The sequence below is a fragment of the Theropithecus gelada genome, chromosome 10 (assembly GCF_003255815.1).
Source record: "Theropithecus gelada isolate Dixy chromosome 10, Tgel_1.0, whole genome shotgun sequence".
Taxonomy (NCBI): domain Eukaryota; kingdom Metazoa; phylum Chordata; class Mammalia; order Primates; family Cercopithecidae; genus Theropithecus; species Theropithecus gelada.
The window spans coordinates 51,100,482-51,120,032 of record NC_037678.1 but is presented as its reverse complement, the minus strand read 5'-3'; the positions used below and the strand labels follow the sequence as shown (position 1 = coordinate 51,120,032).

General features: G+C 48.6%; 1 protein-coding gene across 8 annotated transcripts in view; it reads right to left on the bottom strand.

The window, feature by feature from the left end:
- Window positions 1-19,551, bottom strand: part of NFATC2 (nuclear factor of activated T cells 2) — a 180,710-nt gene that overhangs the window by 62,900 nt on the left and 98,259 nt on the right. For all 8 annotated transcript variants that reach the window (XM_025399025.1, XM_025399024.1, XM_025399029.1 and 5 more), the window contains exon 6: window positions 6,805-6,945. In XM_025399025.1, coding sequence (XP_025254810.1) covers window positions 6,805-6,945 — 141 coding nt within the window. The remainder of the gene's footprint in view (window positions 1-6,804; window positions 6,946-19,551) is intronic.

Genomic DNA, 19,551 nt, shown 5'->3' with positions numbered 1-19,551 from the left:
TCTTCACTAAGTTACTTAACCTCTCTGTGCTCAGTTTCCCATCAGTAAAATGGAGAAAACAGTAGTCTATCTTGTAGGGCTCTTATGAGGCATCGGATTAGTTAGCATATACAAAGTGCTTAGAATAAGGCCTGGCACATAGTTCATTATTAATGAACTACTAATTACTGATTACTAAATTACTAATAATGTTCATTATTAGTACTTATTACTGTTTTTTAATATCTCTTGGTTCCATGAGATAAAGTCTTACCTGTCTTTGTCTTTCCACAGCCAAAATATAATGATGAGAATAAAAAAAGCTAACATCTAATGAACATATTCAATGTTTTGAGCTCTATGCAAAGCACCCAACCTGTAGAATCTCATTTAATCTCGCCTCCCAAGAGAAGTAAATCATCATCTGTGTCTTACAAAAGAGGACATGTCAGCTCAGAGAGGTAAAGTGACTTATTCAGAATGACACAGCTACTGAAGGCAGATCAGTGATTTGAACCCAGGCCATCCGACCTCAGAGCTGTGCTGGTAACCACTGTGGGTTACAGCCCCCCAAATCTCTCCCAGCCTAGGCCAGCACCTGGGCCAGTATCAACTGAATGATGACTATGTCCTGAGCAATGAATACTGCAAGACCATAAAAATAATAACAAAAGCACACGCCTGTAATCCCAAGTACTCAGGAGGCTGAGGCAGGAGGATCGCTGGAGTCCACTATGTTGAACTCATTGTGCTGCCCTGGAGTTCAAGGCCAACCTGGGCAACATAGTGAGATCCCATTTCAAAAAATAACGATGAACATCCCATGAGCACTAAGTGCACGCTGCTTATTTACATATTTAACTTTAGGAAAGAAAGACTGTCACTATCTCATTTTACAGACAGGGAAGCTGAGGCCCCAAGAGGTTGAATGACAGGTCAATGCTGAATATCACCCGTGGACGAGTCCCCTGGATTCTCCAAGCTAAACTGTCTGCCTCCCACGGGTGCCAGCTTAGATGAGACCACACACGGAAAGTGGCAGGCACAGGGCTGCCTGCAGACATGGCCAATAATAGGAGCTGTGATTATTACTCTTGTTCTTAACAGCCAACTTTTCACAGCTGAAACAGGCTCTGTGTTTTCCTGCCTTCAAGAGGTAAATACGAAATTTCTTCTGAAACCAAGAGAATAGAAGCTAGAGAATAAATACCATTCATTGATTCCACAAATGCTTAATGGATGCCCTTGGATAGCTTCAGAATAATTAAACTCCCAGAGTGCTTAAAAGCTGGCTGGCTCCTAACTCCATAAGGAACTCGGTAGGATCCAGCCTCAAACTCTTCCCTGCACAGTTCCATCGGCAACGCCCCCTCCCCATGGAGGCTCCGTCAACTAGGCATGAGGAGGAAGTATTCATCCTTTTTTCCTTTTTTTTTTTTTTTTTTTTTTTTTGAGATGGAGTCTCACTCTGTCCGCCAGGCTAGAGTGTAGTGATGCCATCTTGGCTCACTGCAACCTCCGCCTCCCAGGTTCAAGCAATTCTTCTGCCTCAGTCTCCCAAGTAGCTGGGATTACAGGCGCACACCACCACGCCTGGCTAATTTTTGTTTTTTTTTTTTAGTGGAGTTTCACCATGTTGGCCAGGCTGGTCTCAAACTCCTGGCCTCGGGCGATCTGCCTGCCTCAGCCTCCCTAAGTGCTGGGATTACAGGCTTGAGCCATCGTGTCAGCCAGTATTCATCTCTTATTAGCATTTTCCCCACCGCAGATGAGGCACTTTAAGGCCGTTTGCTTCTTGGGAAGGTCAGAAGGCGGCCAGCAGGATGGCTTCCTGGTACTGGAGATGCATCAAAGCTGGAGAGGCCATGCTTACTTGGTCATTGACATTTCATGCCCCTCCCCTGCTCAAGAAGCCACTGTGACTCTCTATTACCTTACCCATGCCCAGACCAAACCAAGGCCATGTATCTACCTGGCCCTGGGAGAACTCTGTTCTGACCTCTTCCTAATCATCCAAATGTATTTCCTGGTGTTAACTAGCCTCTACCCTAGCCACATCAATTTGGTCTCTGACTCATAAGAGCCTAGCAAATTCTTGTTGTACAGCATATTTTACGTTGGTCCATCACCTGAAAAATAAACCTGCCCCAAAGTATATCAAGATACTCAAAAATGCACCTCTTGAATCCATTATACCACACAAAGGCCTTAACCTTAGGCAACAGCAATAACAAGAAGTATTCGCTTACATTTATTAAACACTTACTACATGCCAGGCACTGTTTTAAGTACTTAACACATATGAACTCTTAATCTCAGGGGCAGCGCATGGGTAGGAAGGTCTTCATCCTCAATATACAGATGAGGAAACCGCTGCCCAGAATGGCTAAGTAACCTACCCAAAGTCATATGGCTAGAAAGTAGTGGCACTGGGTTTTGAACACAAGCAACCTGGATTGAGAGCATGAGTGTTTACCTAGCTGACAAAAGAAATGCAGGAGGTGTTCATTGCTGAGTGGCTTTTAATACCACAAAGTTGGAAGCAGCCTAATGCCCAATAAAAGGGAATATGGTTAAATCAAGTACCCAACACGATGGAATGCAAAGCATCCATTTAACATCAGGTTCCCAGGCCGGACGCAGTGCCTCATGCCTGTAATCCCAGCACTTTGGGAGGCCGAGGCAGGTGGATCACCTGAGGTCAGGAGTTCGAGACCAGCCTGGCCAACATGGAGAAACCCCGTCTCTACTAAAAATACAAAAATTAGCTGGGTGCGGTGGCGCATGCCTGTAATATCCCAGCTACTCGGGAGGCTGAGGCAGGAATCACCTTGAACCTGGGAGGTGGAGGTTGCAGTGAGCCGAGATCATGCCACTGCACTCCAGCCTGAGTGACAGAGCAAAACTCTGTCTCAAACAAACAAAAAACCCCAAATAAAATAAGGTTCTCAAAGGATATTTATTAAATAACTGAAAACATGTTCATGTTGTATTGCTATTTTAAAAACAGGATTAGACTGGGCATAGTGGCTCATGCCTGTAATCCCAGCACTTTGGGAGGCTGAAGCAGGAGGATGACCTGAGCCCAGGAGTTGGAGGCCAGCCTGGGCAACATGGCAAGACCATGTCCCTACAAAAAAATTTAAAAATTAGCTGAGCACAGTGGAGCACATCTATAGTCTCAGCTACTTGGGAGGCTGAGGTGGGAGGACCGCTTGAGCCCAAGAGGTCGAGGCTGCAGTGAGCTATGATCGTGCCACTGAGCTCCAACCTGGGTGACAGAGCCAGTGTGTCTCAAAACATTGTTTTTTTAAAAAAGGGATTAAAAAAAAGTATATATACAAAAAGATTTCAGTGTAAATAGAGACCACTCAGGCAACAGCCCTGTGCGGCTGGGTCAGCCCCTCAAGGCAAAGCAAGCGGAGGCCAGGCCTCCTCCCTGCACCCCACTTGGCAGGACGGTTCGGGAGGGCTGTGCAGGCATTCCGCCAAGCAGACGCTGGGCCTGCACTGCTGAGAGCACAGGGGAAGGCTTAAGGTGACCCTGATACTGAGTTTTCCTCATGCTCTTCTTTGCCTTTCCTTGTCTTTCCTGAAAATTTCTAAGCCATAGACCAGCAGTTGTTGACCAGGGGCAATATTCCCTGCCAGGGCAAATTTGGCAAGGTCTGGAGGCATTTTTGGTTGTCATAATTTGGGCCGCACTACTGGCGTCAAGCGAGTGGAGGTTGGGGATGCTGTCGAACATCCTACAGTGCCCAGGACAGCGCCCCTGCCAAGTGATTATCTGGGCCAAACTGTCAATAACGCTGAAGCTAACAATGTGGTATAGCCCAGGGATCTTCAACCCCGGACCACAGACCGGTACTGGGCGCACAGCAGTAGGTGAGTGGCGGGTGAGTGAGCAAAGCTTCATCTGTACTGACAGCCACTCCCCATCACTTGCATTACCGCCTGAGCGCCACCTCCTGTCAGATGAGCCTGGCATTAGATTCTCACAGCAGCGTGAACCCGACTGTAAACTGCGCTTGCGAGGGATCTAGGTTGCGCACACCTTATGAGAATCTAATGCCTGATCATCTGTTACTGTCTCCCATCACCCCTGGATTGGACTATCTAGTTGCAGGAAAACAAGCTCAGGGCTCCCACTGTTTCTACATGATCGTGAGTTATATAATTATTTTATTATATATTACAATGTAATAATCATAAAAGTAAAGTACACAATAAATGTAATAATGTGCTTGAATCATCCTGAAACCATCAGCCCACCTCCCCAACCCTTGGAAAGAACTGTCTTCCATGCAACTGGTCCCTAGTGCCAAAAAGGTTGGGGACCGCTGGTGCAGAGTCTTCTTGCCTGCAGCAGACTCTACTTTCATCATCTCTGATCCCTCAAGCAACGTTACTCCTCAGCTCACTCCTCAGCTCACCGTGACCTGGGTGCATGTGATTCAAATCACCAGAGGCCCCCCATTCTCTGGACTCTCAGGCTGACCTCGGGCTCTGGGACCTTCATAGCACTGCAAGGGTAAGCCTCTGCTTACCCTTCCCACATCTCCTTCCCGTGGTCTCCAGGGCACCAGAGCCCCCTGGTTCTCCTCCTCCTGCTGTGGCAGCTCCTCCTCCGCCACCTTTAAAGGCTGTGGCTCTCAGCTTCTAAGTCTCCCCTTCTCACACTGGAGGCCATCCTGGGAGGTCAGAGCCAATTCCCAGGACTTCACCTGGGACCTCATTGCTGACAGCTCCCAAGATAACATCTACAGCCAGGATCTGGTTTCTTAGTTGAGACCACGTGGCCACGTACCTCCCAATCTCTTGCCTTTCCACAGAGGTGAGATCATGGTTCATCCAAGAAGGCCCACGGGTACATGAGACTCAACACTTCCGCTTCCAAAATGGAACCCGTCCTCCCTGCCCAACCTCATCCCCACACAGACCTCCTCTCCTGCGTGCTAAAGCTCAGCTGGCCAAGCGCACGACATGAACTAAACAATCTCAACGCTCAACCTCTTCTCCTTCCCCATCCACAGCAGCTCCAGAAAAACAGCAGCAACCCCTGCCCCTTACCGAGCACTTCTGGTGCTAAGCTTACTTGCTTTAATTCATTCAGACTTTACCTTTGCGGTAGGCACTGTCCCTGCTTTTCAGGTGGGGATAGATGAGGGAGACTTTCAGCAGGTGACACTGCCGGTGAGTAGCAGAGCTGCCCGGGTGGCACGCAGCCTGCCTGGTGGCTGGCCCTGCCACCTGCATTCTTAATGCCTCTCTACACCACTACATCCCATCAAACCTCAGTGACATCTGCCTTCTAAACCACTCCCCAACGCATCCCTGCATCTCCCTTCCCACTGCCACAGCCTTACTTAATACCTTTTTTGTTGTTTTTTGCAAAGGCATCATCAAACCCTTTTAAAATAAATTCTGCCTCCTGTTATGCTTCCAGCTGTGAGAATGCAGTTATCACACCCCGGTCACATGTCCAGCCCATCCCAAAAGGATGATTTGTGTGAGATTGGAAGAAGCATTCTTTGCCTAAGACAATCTGCTTCCACCCGCCAGAAGTTGTCTTACTAATGTGTAAACTGGTGATTTGTCCAATATGAATGGTAGCCCTCAGAGAAGGTGCCCTTGTGCAGTGCACAATCCCTCCAACTGGACAATCCACCTCTTATGTTCTCGGATTGTTCTAAGGACAATAAGCAAACAGACAAACATCAACACCCCTTTGAAGTAACCTACTGAAATCATGTCAGTTAAGGAAAAAGAAAATTGGTTCTAGTATCCAAAATAAGTGTCCCAAGTTATTTGAGCTCATTTCCTTCTAACAACACATTTGTTTCATTAATTATCGCTTAATCTGATATTATCCTACTTCAGATCAGCCTCTTTTCTACCACATACCCACTGAAAAAGACACTGACAGTGCACCAAAGAAAGAATACACCTGGTGAATAAACAAAACGCTATGCCTCTCATAGCAAGGAAATGCAAAGTAGAAAGAAGTACCAATTCCACAGTGATTTTTTGGGGGGTGAAACTATGACTGACATGACAGAAACGTCAATTTGTAGATTTCTGGAAGGTAATTTAGCAATATGTATTTAAAGTCTTCAGAATGACTCTCCAAAATTCCACTGCTAGAAATAAACCCTAAATAGACTAAAAAGATATACATATAGATTCATGTACAAGATTTATTAATCCTAGAAAATGATTAACTGCAGAACTACTTATAATAAAAATACAAGTAGCCAATATTAATTGGCTTATGCTGTACTTGTCGCTATTAGAATTACGTGACATGTATTAGTTCATTTAACCACCATGACAACTCTATGGGGTAAGAAATTGTGTTACTATCATTTTATACATGAGGAAATTAAGGCACAGAAAGGTTAGGTAATATGCCTCGGATCACAGAGCAAGCAGATAGCAAAGCCAGAATTTGAACCCAAGATACCCAGGGCCAGAGAATGCATGCTTTATCACTTTGCTGTTTGGCCTCCCTTCTTGATAACAGCAAAAAGTTTTTAGAATTTCCTTCCTCATGTAAAAAAGTAATTTTTAGAAAAGGGTTGAGGGTGGGGGATAATCTTATTTTCTGTCAAAATGACCTAGAAGAGTTAAAATGTAGAATGGCACATTCATGCCATGGTGAACGGTGTGGCCATCACAATCCCTGAAGATGCGCTGAGTGAAAAGAGCAGGGTATAAAACCGCCCGGTGGGATCCACCCTCCAAAACCAATGTTGTGTGGAAGAAAGAGATGGTCACTTTTGAATGGTTCTGGGGGACAGACAAAGAGCTCAAACATCCACCGACCTGTGGTCTTCTCAGTAAACACGACTTTGGACTCAGCCGTAAAGTTCTGGCCCGTGAGGATCATTTGCTGGCCGCCGTAGACCAGGCAGCTGTCCGTGTCTTGTCTTTCAACCATGGGCAGCTCGTGAGCAGATCGCTGGGCTGCAGGCAAAAGAGACAGAAGTCACTGTGACGAGGGGAGATATCTGCTCAAAAGAGGAGGTCTGATTTCATGGTACTGAGACATGACATGCTCTGCCTACCTGTGTCACCTGTTGTTATCTAAAATGTGGAACCATCACCCCTGACAATCAATGACTGTACAAATGTTATGCCTTGTGAAAGTGCTCTAAGTCATTTGAGCTAATTTCCCTCTAACAACACATTTCGTTTTCATGAATCAAGGGACAGAGGCCTGTTCCCCTTACAGGAAGCCAGAGGCTGCCTGTTGTCCTTTTTTTTTTTTTTTTTTTTTTTTGAGTCGGAGTCTCGCTCTGTTGCCCACGCTGGAGTGCAATGGCGCAATCTCGGCTCACTGCAAGCTCCGCCTCCCGGGTTCACGCCATTCTCCTGCCTCAGCCTCCTGAGTAGCTGGGACTACAGGCGCCCGCCACCACGCCCGGCTAACTTTTTTTTGTATTTTTAGTAGAAACGGGGTTTCACCGTGGTCTCGATCTCCTGACCTTGTGATCCGCCCGCCTCGGCCTCCCAAAGTGCTGGGATTACAGGCGTGAGCCACCGCGCCCGGCCGCCTGTTGTCCTTATAAGGAGGATAGGTACATGAGAATTGGTTTTCTTTATTCTCTTATAAAAGGATGGGCAAATCAACTCCTTTATGAGGTTTCCTTTGTTAAAGTATATCCTTTCTTTGTACATTTGATGTCAGTCAAAACATGAAGGCATCATGTATGCTAAGCTTGGGATATAGTACCTGAAGGTTTAGACATATTGCCTTTGGAATTCATTTATGATCTTTAACATAGTCTTTAAGATATCCGTGATCTACCCCCTTAATGTCCTTTTCTAGAACTCTCCCTCATTCACTCTGCTCCAGCCACACTTCTAGAACAATCTGTCTCTCACACATACTCAGCACACTCCTACCTTTGAGCATCTGCACTTTCTAGTGTCTGTCCTCCCCAGTAACCTACATGGCTCCCTTCTCCACTTCTTGCAGGTCTCTACTCAACTGTCACCTCCTCTGAGAGGCTTCTTTAACCCACCCCACCCCCTCCCCAGAGTTAAAACAGCAGTACCCAGCCTGGTCCCTCTCTCTCATTCTGTCACCTTTGCTTTCTCTGTCCTACTTTGCTTTTCTCCGTAGAGCTTTTCACTTTCAGATACATTATATATAGCTTGTATCGGTTTATCTTCTTTCATCTTTCCCCTACTAGCATGTAAGCCCAGGAAGGAGGGGCTTTGTTTTGTGTACTGCTGTAAGCCTAGGCCAGGAATAGTGCCGAGAACCTAGGAGGACATAGTAGTTGGTGGGTGGATGGATGGATGAGTGGATGGGTGGGTGGGTGTGTGGGTGGGTGGATGGGTGGGTGGGTGTGTGGGTGGGTGGATGGATGGATGGGTGGGTGGGTGGATAGGTGGATGGGTGGATGGGTGGATGGGTAGATGGATAGATGGATAGATGGATGGATGGATGGATGGGTGAATGGGTAGGTGGGTGAATGAATGGATACGGATATGTCTGTATCTCCCAATATGTATTCTCAATACATCTATTTATATCTATGTCCTCATCTATATTTGTAATAAATGAAAAATGGAGGCACAGGAAAGGCCTCTGCTGAGCACTAAACCAGAATGCTATACCTGAATGCTCATAGCAACCCTCTGAGGAAGGAAGTATTAAAATGATTCGCATTTGACTGGGGAGAAAACCAAAGCTAAGAGAAGTAAGGTCACCACTTGGCCAAGGATCCATGGTGAAGCTTAGATTTGAACCCTCAAAAGCAGGTTTCTCCAGCTCCAGAGCCCAATCTCTTAGGTTAACTAGTCAGTCACCTATTCCAGAAGCCAGGCTGCAGAAAAGAATGAAAACCTGCTCCAGCCATCTTCCCAGGGCAGGCAAGAAACAGGTCCCAGCCACAGCCAGGGCCCCGCCTCCTTAGGTCTCTCTCCTTCCAGCGTGGGCCAAGAGGCCGGGCCCGCCCCCCCGGGGTGAGTCAGTCTGAGCTCTTGGCATTCCTCCCCAAGCCCAGAGAACTGGGCAGAGGGCCAGCCCCTTCCATGCCAGGAGCCTGCAGACCTCCCCATCCGGGAGCCTGGGCAGTAACTGCGTGAGGCCCACAGACCAATTCTAACCCTTCCCTCCTGCCTTGCCTGGGCCTCCAGGCCACTGGCATCCCCCTGCATCTGCTGGGGCCACTCAATGGAGCAACGATGCACTTGGCAACATTTCAGGAGTCACTGTGCACCAGCCAGAGGCTTCCAGACACTCCACCTTGAAAGTGCCACCCAGCAGCGACTCAGACCAATCCCCTGATGGCTTTTCCCAACCCCAGCTCAGCCCAGGCGTCCTCTGTTCCCAGAGATCTGCCCGCCAGCGCTGCTCCAGGGGCTGCCGGCTACAAGGATAGATTACAAAGATCTCTCCGCAGAAGCGGCTAATCTCTCCCACATGGGCTGGGTTATTAATCCTTTCTTTCAATATCAAAGTTTTGTGATGACTTCCTAATTGAGCTGCCACAAATGAGATTTATTAGCAGCAAGAACAGCAGCTGCAGGTTCAGGCTTTGAAGATCTGCCTTTGATGAAATTGGGGAGCAGCTGGGGGCTTTTGGCCCCGGGGATGGGTGGGGCAGTGGCTAGAGCATCCCATCCGTTTTACAGGTGGAAAGCCTGAGTCATCGCTACTGGGCAAGCCAGCCCAAGGTTTGTGGCCAGGCGGGCTGGGGACTGGAAGGGGCTGCAAGCTCTCAGTGCTGGGCGGGAGGCTGGCGCGGACAGTTGAGCTGTGAATCACTGCACACTGCTGTGAACACAGCTCCTCTTTTTTTTTTTTTTTTTTTTTTTTTTTTGAGACTGAGTCTGGCTCTGTCGCCCAGGCTGGAGTGCAGTGGCCGGATCTCAGCTCACTGCAAGCTCCACCTCCCGGGTTTACGCCATTCTCCTGCCTCAGCCTCCGGAGTAGCTGGGACCACAGGCGCCCGCCACCTCGCCCGGCTAGTTTTTTGTATTTTTTAGTAGAGACGGGGTTTCACCGTGTTAGCCAGGATGGTCTCGATCTCCTGACCTTGTGATCCGCCCGTCTCAGCCTCCCAAAGTGCTGGGATTGCAGGCTTGAGCCACCGCGCCCGGCTTAACACAGCTCCTCTTTCCTGCAGCAGCCTCATTGCTTCTCCCTTCAAAGCCTCATAGTCTCAGCAACCAACAGATTCAACCTTTGCCAAGTCTGCATTTCCTACCTCCCTACCTGAAGGAAAACTTTTTTTTTTTTTTTTAATGAAAATCTAAAGAGACAGAAAAAAGAGAAAACAGTGAGAGTCTAGTCCAGCTGCCTGTACGCCTTTAACTGTATTCTAGTCTCACAACTCTAAGTGCGGGTCAGAGGTGCTGGCATCACTGGAGAGCTTGTTAGACATTCAGTACACCTCAGGGCCCACCCCAGACCTACCGAGCCCAGATCTGCAGTTTTACAAGGAGCCCATGTGATTCCTGTGCACTATCACGTTTGAGAAGCTCTGTTTAGCCCTGGCCAGTTCGAATGGGAAGTTAAAAATACTGACACCCACACCCTCCCCTCCTTTTTTTTTTTTTTTTTTTTTTTTTTTTTTTTTGTGAAACATGCTCTCACTCTGCCACCCAGGCAGGAGTACAGTGGTGGCATCATGGCTTACTGCAGCCTCCACCTCCTGGGCTCAAGTGATCCTCCCACCTCAGCCTCCCGCGTACCTGGCATTACAGGTGTGTGCCACCACATCCTACTTCTTTTTGTATAGACAGGGTTTTGCCATGTTGCTGAGGCTTGTCTTGAACTCCTGGGCTCAAGCGATCTGCCTGCCTCGGCCTCCCAAAGTGCTGGGATTATAGACCTGAGCCACCATGTCCGGCCCACGGTCCAGTTCTAAAGCAAGGTTTCTCAACCTTGACACCATTGCCATTTGGAACTGGATAATTCTTTGTTGCTAGCAGGCAAGGGGTGTCCTGGGCATTGTACAATGTTTAGCAGCATCCCTGGGTTCTACCTTTCAGATGCAAGGAGCACCCCACCCCCCGGTTGTGACAACCAAGATTGTCTCCAGACAAGGCTGGATATCCCCTGGGGAAGAGGGGTGCAAAATCATCCCCGGTTGAGAACGGCTGTTCTAGAGATTCTGACTTAAATGATCTGAGGATGAGGACACGAGCATCGTTTTTATCCTAAAAAAAAAAAAAAAAAAAAAAATCTTCAAGCCAGGTACAGTGGTTCATGCCTGTAATCCCAGCACTTTGGGAGGCTGAGTCAGGCAGATCACGAGGTCAGGAAATCAAGACCATCCTGGCCAACATGGTGAAACCCCGTCTCTACCAAAACTCCAAAAAAAAAAAAAAAAAAAAAAATTAGCTGGGTGTGGTGGCACGCATCTGTAGTCCCAGCTACTCAGGAGGCTGAGGCAGAAGAATTGAACCGGGGAGGCGGAGGTTGCAGTGAGCCGAGATCACGCCACTGCACTCCAGCCTGGCAACAGAGCGAGACTCTGTCTCAAAAACAAAAACAATCTTCAAATGATTCCAAGAGGCCACAGCCAGGTTTGATCTGTGGTACCATCACTACAGGACAATGCAGGGCCCTGGGAGCTGCAAGAGAATACATCATGAACTGCTGCTCGGGCTCTGGGGTCAGAAAGCCATGGTTTTGAGTCCTGCATCTGCCATCCCTGTTCTGTGACCCTGGGCAAGTCACTTCACCTCTCTGAGTTACAGATGCCTCCTCTGTAAAATCATAACAGTACCTGCCCTCATCAAGACCCTGCATATGAATATATGGACGCGGTCAGTACATAGATGGTAAAATATCAAATATCAACCCAAATGGTCATCCATGGATACATGGATAAACAAAGCATGGTATATCCATGCAGAATATTACTCAGCCACGAAAAGGAATGAAGTGCTATTCCATGCCATGACATGGGTGGACCTTGAAACCATTAGGCGAAGTAAAAGGAGCCAGACACAAAAGGACAAATAGCATGCGATCCCATTTATGTCAATTGGCCAGAACGGGCAAACGCAGAGAGATGGAGAGCAGATCGGGGCTTGCTGGGGGTGGAAATTGGGCAGTGGCTGCTAATATAGGAGGCGTTTCTTTCTCTGGTGATTAAAAAAAGTTCTGCAGGCCAGATGGGGTTTTCTCAGCCTGATGTCACTCTGTCCAGGTTCAAGTTCTGTCTTCATAGTTTACTAGCTGCATGGCCTTCTAGTGGCAGCTCTCTGTGCCTCAGTTTCCTCATAAGCAAAAATGATAAAGTTTGGTCAGGCGCAGTGTCTCACGCCTGTAATCCTAGCACTTTGGGAGGCTGAGGCAGGCGGCTCACCTGAGGTCAGAAGTTCGAGGCCAGCCTGACCAATACGGTTAAACCCCATCTCTACTAAAAAATACAAAAATTGACCTGGCCTGGTAGCATGTACCTGTGATCCCGGCTACTCAGGTGGCAGAGGTGGGAGAATCGCTTGAACCCAGGAGGCGGAAGTTGCAGTGAGCAGAGATCGTGCTACTATACTCCAGGCTGGACAACAAAGCAAGACTTCGTCTCAAAAAAAAAAAAAAGTTCTGCAACTACAGAGTAGTGGCAGTTGCACAATATTGTGAATGTACTTCATGCACTGAACTGTATACTTTAAAATAGCTAAAAGGGTAAATTTTATGTGTATTTTACCACAATAGGAGAAAATACCCTATGTAAAGCAAAACGGCCCCTGCTTAGCACACAGTAACAGCGTGAGACATGATAGTCTTTGCTATCGTTGACTTTCAAAAATGCCCCTCTTTTTCTTGCTAAGTTATTTTCAAAACATTTTTATTTGTTTAAACCCTTAAATCATAGCCCTACAGCAAGGAACACACTGTTACTCCCATCTAGAGAGGAGAGGACAGATGCTCAGAGCTCGGCTTCAGTGAAGGGCAGCACCTGCTCTTGGTGAAGGCTATAGTGTTGGACACCCCCCTGGGTGATCCTTATAGCAGTTTTCACAGCTCTGAGCCTCAGTCTCCCCATCTGTAAAATGGGGCTGTTAATAGTCCCACTTCACAGGTTATTATGAGGATTAAACAAGTTCATCAAAAGCGCGTCTGGCTTAATAAACACGGGTCAGCAAGGTTAGCAACACTGAAAGCTGTAGCTTCTGAGAGGCTGTATGTGCTAGCCACAGACATTGTTGTCTTATATATTTTACCATATTTGTACCAAACACATGCATGTGTATACACAGGTCACCTCTGTGGTCACTGCTGTTCTGGGTGAATCCTGAGCCATAACCCAGGTTTCTTCTTTTTTTTTTTTTAATAGAGACTGGATATTGCCATGTTGCCTAGGCTGATCTCAAACACCTGCGCTCTGGTGATCCACACACCTCGACCTCCCAAAGTGCTGGGATCATAGGCATGAGCCACTACGCCTGGCTCAGGTTTCTTGACCCCAATTGCCAGTGTTTCTCAAAGTGTGGCTCCCAGGTCACCTGTAGCAGAACCTTCCCCCACCAACACAGGGTCAGAAGGTGCTAGATAAAAATGCAGATGACCAGTCCACATCCCTCACCCACTGTGCCCCAATCTCTTGGGCAGAAGCCAGACATTTGCATTTTAACAATCTTTCTGGGTGACTTGTCACGCACATTTGCTTAAGAGCCAAGTTCCACACTTAAGAGGCCACCTGAGGACGGGGAACTCCTCCAGGGCAGGTCCCAGTCTTCAGAGAACCCAGAGGCAAAGTCATTAGCTTTTGAAAGAGGAACTGAAGCCAGCGCACAGCAGCCCAAATTACCCTCCTGAGCTCTACTTCTCTATTGCTCTCTGATGCAACCTCCTTATCACCTATGGCTGCTAAATAGGGTGACAGGTCCAGGGTGGCCAGGAGGGCTCTCAGGAAGCCCAGTGGGCCTCCCAGGCTTGCGCCCACCCTCCTCATCAGCCCCCCTTTCTCCCATTCATTTCTGAGATTGCAGACAATCCAAACCGCACAGCCTGCAGTTTTCCAACCAAACCAGGCACCTTTCTTTTAAAGTCATCTTTGAGGGCCTGGCTCAGGCCTGCGGGGAAAGTCTTGACCTCTGCTCCAGCTTAAGCTTCAAGGTGGCCCCTGCAAAGGGACTTCCCCAGGCTTCCCTCCTGCCCCTGGATTCTGGCACGTCATAAAGTGGCTCAGGGGGCTCTTGTATTTTACGAGCTCTGAATCAACAGGACGCTGTTGGTTTAACCAGTTTGGGTGTTTACTTTCTCTTGCAACAGTGCCCACCTGCAGCACAGCAGCGGCCACTGCAAAGGTTCAGCGAAGAAAACTTATACCAGCACAGGGTCCCCCACATCAGCCCAAGTGGGCCTAGAGATGGGATGTTATTGCCCGACTATCTGAAATTTGCCATCAAGCCGGGTGGCCAAGAATTACAATCTATCCAAGAACCTCAGGAGAGACTGGTTAGAGAAATTCGCTCCTGCAGAGAGGGCAGGCTCTGTTAATAACAGTGAACAGGCTGGGTATGGTGGCTTACCCCTGTAATCCCAGCACTTTGGGAGACCAAGGTGGGCAGATCACTTGAGGTCAGAAGTTCGAGACCAGCCTGGCCAACATGGTGAAACCCCATCTCTACTAAAACTACAAAAAAAGTTAGCGGGGCGTGGTGGTGCGTGCCTGTAATCCCAGCTACTTGGGAGGCTGAGGCAAGAGAATTGCTTGACCTGGGAGGTGGAGGCTGCAGCGAGTTGAGATTGCACCACTGCCCTCCAGCCTGGGTGACAGAGCAAGACTCTGTCTCAACAATAAAAATAAATTTAAATTTAAAAATTAACAGGCCGGGCGGGATGACTCATGCCTGTAATCCCAGCACTTTGGGAGGCTGAGGCTGGCAGATCACCTGAGGTCAGGAGTTTGAGACCAGCCTGGCCAACATGATGAAACCCCATCTCTACTAATACAAAAAAAAAAAAAAAAATAGCTGGGCGTGGTAGCACGCACCTGTAATCCCAGTCACTCAGGAGGCTGAGGTAGGAGAACTGCTTGAACCTGGGAGGCAGAGGTTGCAGTGAGTTGAGATTGTGCCCCTGCCCTCCAGCCTGGGTGACAGAGAGTGACTCTGTCTAAAAAAAATAAAAATAAGTCACAGCAGACGAGTACAAATGCTATAAAGACTACAGATTGCAGGCACATCATATACACATTTTTAAAAATATTCTGAAACACCCACACCATGAAGCAATTTAGGGTTCACAGATAAAAGTAACATTCTAATGTTGGGACTTTGAGCAAGACACTTAATTTCTTTGCCTCTGTTTTTCATCTATAAAATGGGAATATCACAGCACTAACCTCTCTGGGCTGCCTGCAGATTAAATGAGCTAATCCACGGGACTGCATGGTATCTCATCAGGACTCAGTGAATGTTAGTTGTGTTTATTTTTATTGCTAAACTTCATGAGACCACAAAGCAGGAATCACTCCCGTTTTAGAGTAGAAGATATTGATCCTCCCAGAGAAGGAATAAGCTCGGGAGCTCACAGCGAATGGAGAGGCAGAATTTGGACCTACACTGTGGGATTCCACTACCCCACGGGTCCCCCTGCAGTGAAATGGAGGACTTCGTGGGAAAGACACCAGCCAGCCCAGGCGAGAAAGTTCCTCCCACTGGTCATCGTTCTGGCCCGAGCACGGAGCAACCCTGGCCTCGGCGCTCCAGCTGCTGTAAGCCCTTCTTGTCTCTGTATCAGGCCCCATCCTTGGCCGTGAGCCTGGTCTGGCTGGGCCTGGCTTGGCCCAGAATGTGCTGCTGACTCAGGCATCTCCCGGGAGAGGCTGTGAGCGGGGCCAGCAGACAGGCCCCTCAGCCTCCACTCTGGCTGTTCCCTGGGTCTTCCCTAGGAAGTGGGAGAGTGGAGGGGAACCAAAATCTCCCTTAGTGTAGGGCTCACCTCTTTGAGGGAACCACTAAGGTCCACGGCAAGGGAGTGGGGCATGATGTGTGCAAATGCATGTGATGCACAGTGAGTGACGAAGCTCTAGCTGTGGGCCTCGGTGGGGCGGCCTGGGCTTCAGCTTTCTCATATGGAGAAATGCAGTGGTAGGGCCCCCCTGTGAGACTTTGCTAGCTCATCCGCCCCGCAGCACATCATGGAGAGTAGGGGCTGCTGTCTCTCTTCCGATCGGATCATTACTCTCCCATTCCAATGTACGAACAGGCACCCTCTTCAGAATATTCCCAGACCCAGCGGGAATATTCTCAGTGATCCAGAGCTCACCAGCCCCTAACCTGATGAGCTCTGGATCACTGAGGAACCCAGGCAGCCTGGACAGAGAAAAGAGCACAGCTTGAACCCCAGCTCTGCCCTTGCCTTGCCAGCCGTGGGACTGTAGCAAGTCACTCATCCTTTGGAGCCTCAGCCTGCAGGCGCCCACACCCTGCAAGGGTGCTTTTCTGTGCCTCCATCACTGGCATGTAATCAAATGCTTCTGAACAAATGAACTGAGCAAGCATTTAAGATGGGCCTTCTGAGGTTATGATGAGGATGGAAATGAGTTAACCTCAGTGCATTTGTGGGCACGCCGTAGGTGTTCAGAAGGGCCCTCTGCCTTCCCAGCTCCCTCATAACTAGCCCAGTAAAGGGCTGGGCAGGTAACTATTTCAATCAGCACAGAAGCCACCCCAATCCTGGGCTCTCCAAAAAAAACAACTTTCCTCCACTCACTCATCAGCCGGCCCACCCCACTGGGCCAGATAACTATCGGGGTTCCTTCCCAGCAGCAGGGTGTGTTACAGGCTGTCTGCTCACCTGAAACAATGAATGTTTGCTCGACTCTCACACCAGCCTACTGCTTCCTGGGTTTCAGACTCCTGCAGTGACAGGGTGGCAGCCAGAGGTACGTAAAGCCTGCTTTACAGAACTACGTGAGGGCTGCAGGCAAGACAATGAGATCCGTCCACACTGGGCCACCACAAAGGAGGCACTTGAGTTACGCTGTGGGATCACGTCTGGCACTTCCTGTGTGAGACACACACACATTGAACCACCACCGCGAGGGAGGTACTATTATTCTTCCCATTTTACAGATAGGGAAAGTGAGGCATAGAGTGTTTAAGTAACCTTGCCAGGACTAAGTAGCCAGTAAGTGGCAGAGGCAGGATTTGAACCCAAGCTACCTGCCCCAGAGCCCACACTCCTAACCGCCACTCTAAACTGCTTCTCCCCATCATGCGACTTTCTGGCGCTTCTGAAATAGGGCTTCTTGGTCATTTGTCTTGGAGAGCAGAGGCTGACAAAGGCCTGGCCAACCTGCTCTCTGTCCAATGCTTCAGTTTCATCCAAGATTTACCACTATAGGATCTTGAGGGAGGCAATCTAGTGCCAGGGGTGGTGGCGGGATGGGGGGTAGGGGGTGGGTGAACAGGTGCCCACAGCCCCCTGGAGGCCCCTGAGCTGGTCTCTGATTTATAATGAGATGATACCACCCTTTGGGTTTCTGGCCCATATTAATCTATCACTCAATATGTAGCTCAGCCTTGATGCCCCGAGGCTCAGTGGGATGCGATGTCACCGCTGGCTTGCCCCTCACTAGCTGGATGGCCGCGGGCAAGTTCACTTCTCCATGCTACAGTTTTTCCAGGCTCTTCTCATACTGATTCAGCCACAATACAGAAGGTGCTTGACACACAGTAGGTGATTAATAACTGTTCATTTCTCTACACCTCTTCCCTGTCCTGTCCCTCTCATCTTCTTTCTTCTTTCATTCTGCCTTCAAGTATTGATTAGCACCTACTATGTGCTAGGCTGTGTGCTAAATAAATATTAAAATAGAAATCACAGCTGGGCGTGGCAGGTCAGGCCTGTAATCCCAGCACTTTGGGAGGCTGAGGCAGGCAGATCACCTGAGGTCAGGAGTTCGAGACCAGCCTGGCCAACATGGTGAAACCCTGTCTCTATTAAAAATACAAAAATTAGCCAGATGTGGTAACGGGCTCTTGTAGTCCCAGCTACTCAGGAGGTTGAGGAACGAGAATTGCTTGAACCCGGGAGACAGAGGTTGCAGTGAGCCAAGATCACGCCACTGCACTCCAACCTGGGTCACAGAGTGAGACTCCATCTCAAAAAACTATGTATACAGAAATCAACATAATGTCAGCCCCCTACTTGGAACCCATGGCTTCCCATCTTAGAATAAAATCCAAATTCCCCACCTTGGGCTCAGACCTCACCTCCGACCCCTTGCCCCACCTATAGCACTCCACACAGTCTCCTGGGGTACCTTCCTCCTCCCTGGAGACCCCGAGCTTATCCCTGCCTCAGGGCCTTTGTACTGGCTCTACTTCCTCATGGACCAATCACTCAGGTCTGGGTGAACAAGCTCCATCCTCACAGAGGCCTTCCCTGATTGGCATGACACACACACATTTAACCAGCCTAGCCAACGTGGTGATGTTGCTGTTCCCGCACCAAGCCACCAACCCGTGGTCCTTGTTATTTTTGTCATGACACTAGGCTCTCAAGTGCTGTCTTTGCTTGTTTACTGTCTGCCTTCCCCACTAGAATGTAACCTTTGTGAGGGCGGGGACTTTGTTTTGTCCAGTGCTCTATCCCTAGTGCCCAGAACAGTATATATCACATGCCAAATGTATTTTTCATTGAAAGAATAAATATTGGGAAGTCCACGATAATGACGTGAGTCATTTCAGCCTCCAGGAGGAGCAGCTGAACAAAATAAGCTGAACAAGATAAGATGCACAAAGTAAAGCACAGTCAACATGCCATCTGGGCCTCGCTAATTCTTTTGTTTGTTTTGAGATGGACTCTCACTCTGCGGCCCAGGCTGGAGTGCAGTGGTATGATCTTGGCTCACTACAACCTCCGCCTCCCAGGTTCAAGTGATTCTCATGCCTCAGCCTCCCGAGTAGCTGGGATTCCAGGCATGAGCCACCACACCTGGCCCGGGCCTCCCTAATTCTAAGGGTTTCCTGAAGAAATGCTGCACTAGCACCCAACTCCCAACTAGACCCAGGAGGGTAAAGTAAGGGATAAAATGGAAGGCGTGCAGGAAGCATTGGGGTCGTAGGTTTTCTAATTTTTGCTTTCAGAAAAAAAAAAAAAAAAAAAAAAGCATAAGAAATAGCTGAATTTCCATAGGGAAAACAATGGAGCTGGACCCTACCCCACACCATACACAAAAACCAACCTGCATGGATCAGAGCCCCAAACATGAAACCAGAACCGAAAAGCTTCCAGAAGAAAATGTAACAGAATGTCTTTGCTGCCTTCAGATAGGCAGAGATTTCCTGGAGGAATGCAAAAAGCACTAATCCCAGACAAAAAGAAAATGACAAATTGGGCTTCATCAAAATAAAATATGAATGTTCATGAAAAGACACTTCCTGGGCCAGGCATGGTGGCTCACGCCTGTAACCACAGCACTTTGGGAGGCCGAGGTGGGCAGATTGCCTGACGTCAGGAGTTCGAGACTGGCCTGGCCAACATGGTGAAACCCCATCTCTACTAAAAATACAAAAATTATCTGGGCGTGGTGGCAGGTGTCTGTAATCCCAGCTACTCCAGAGGCTGAGGCAGGAGAATCACTT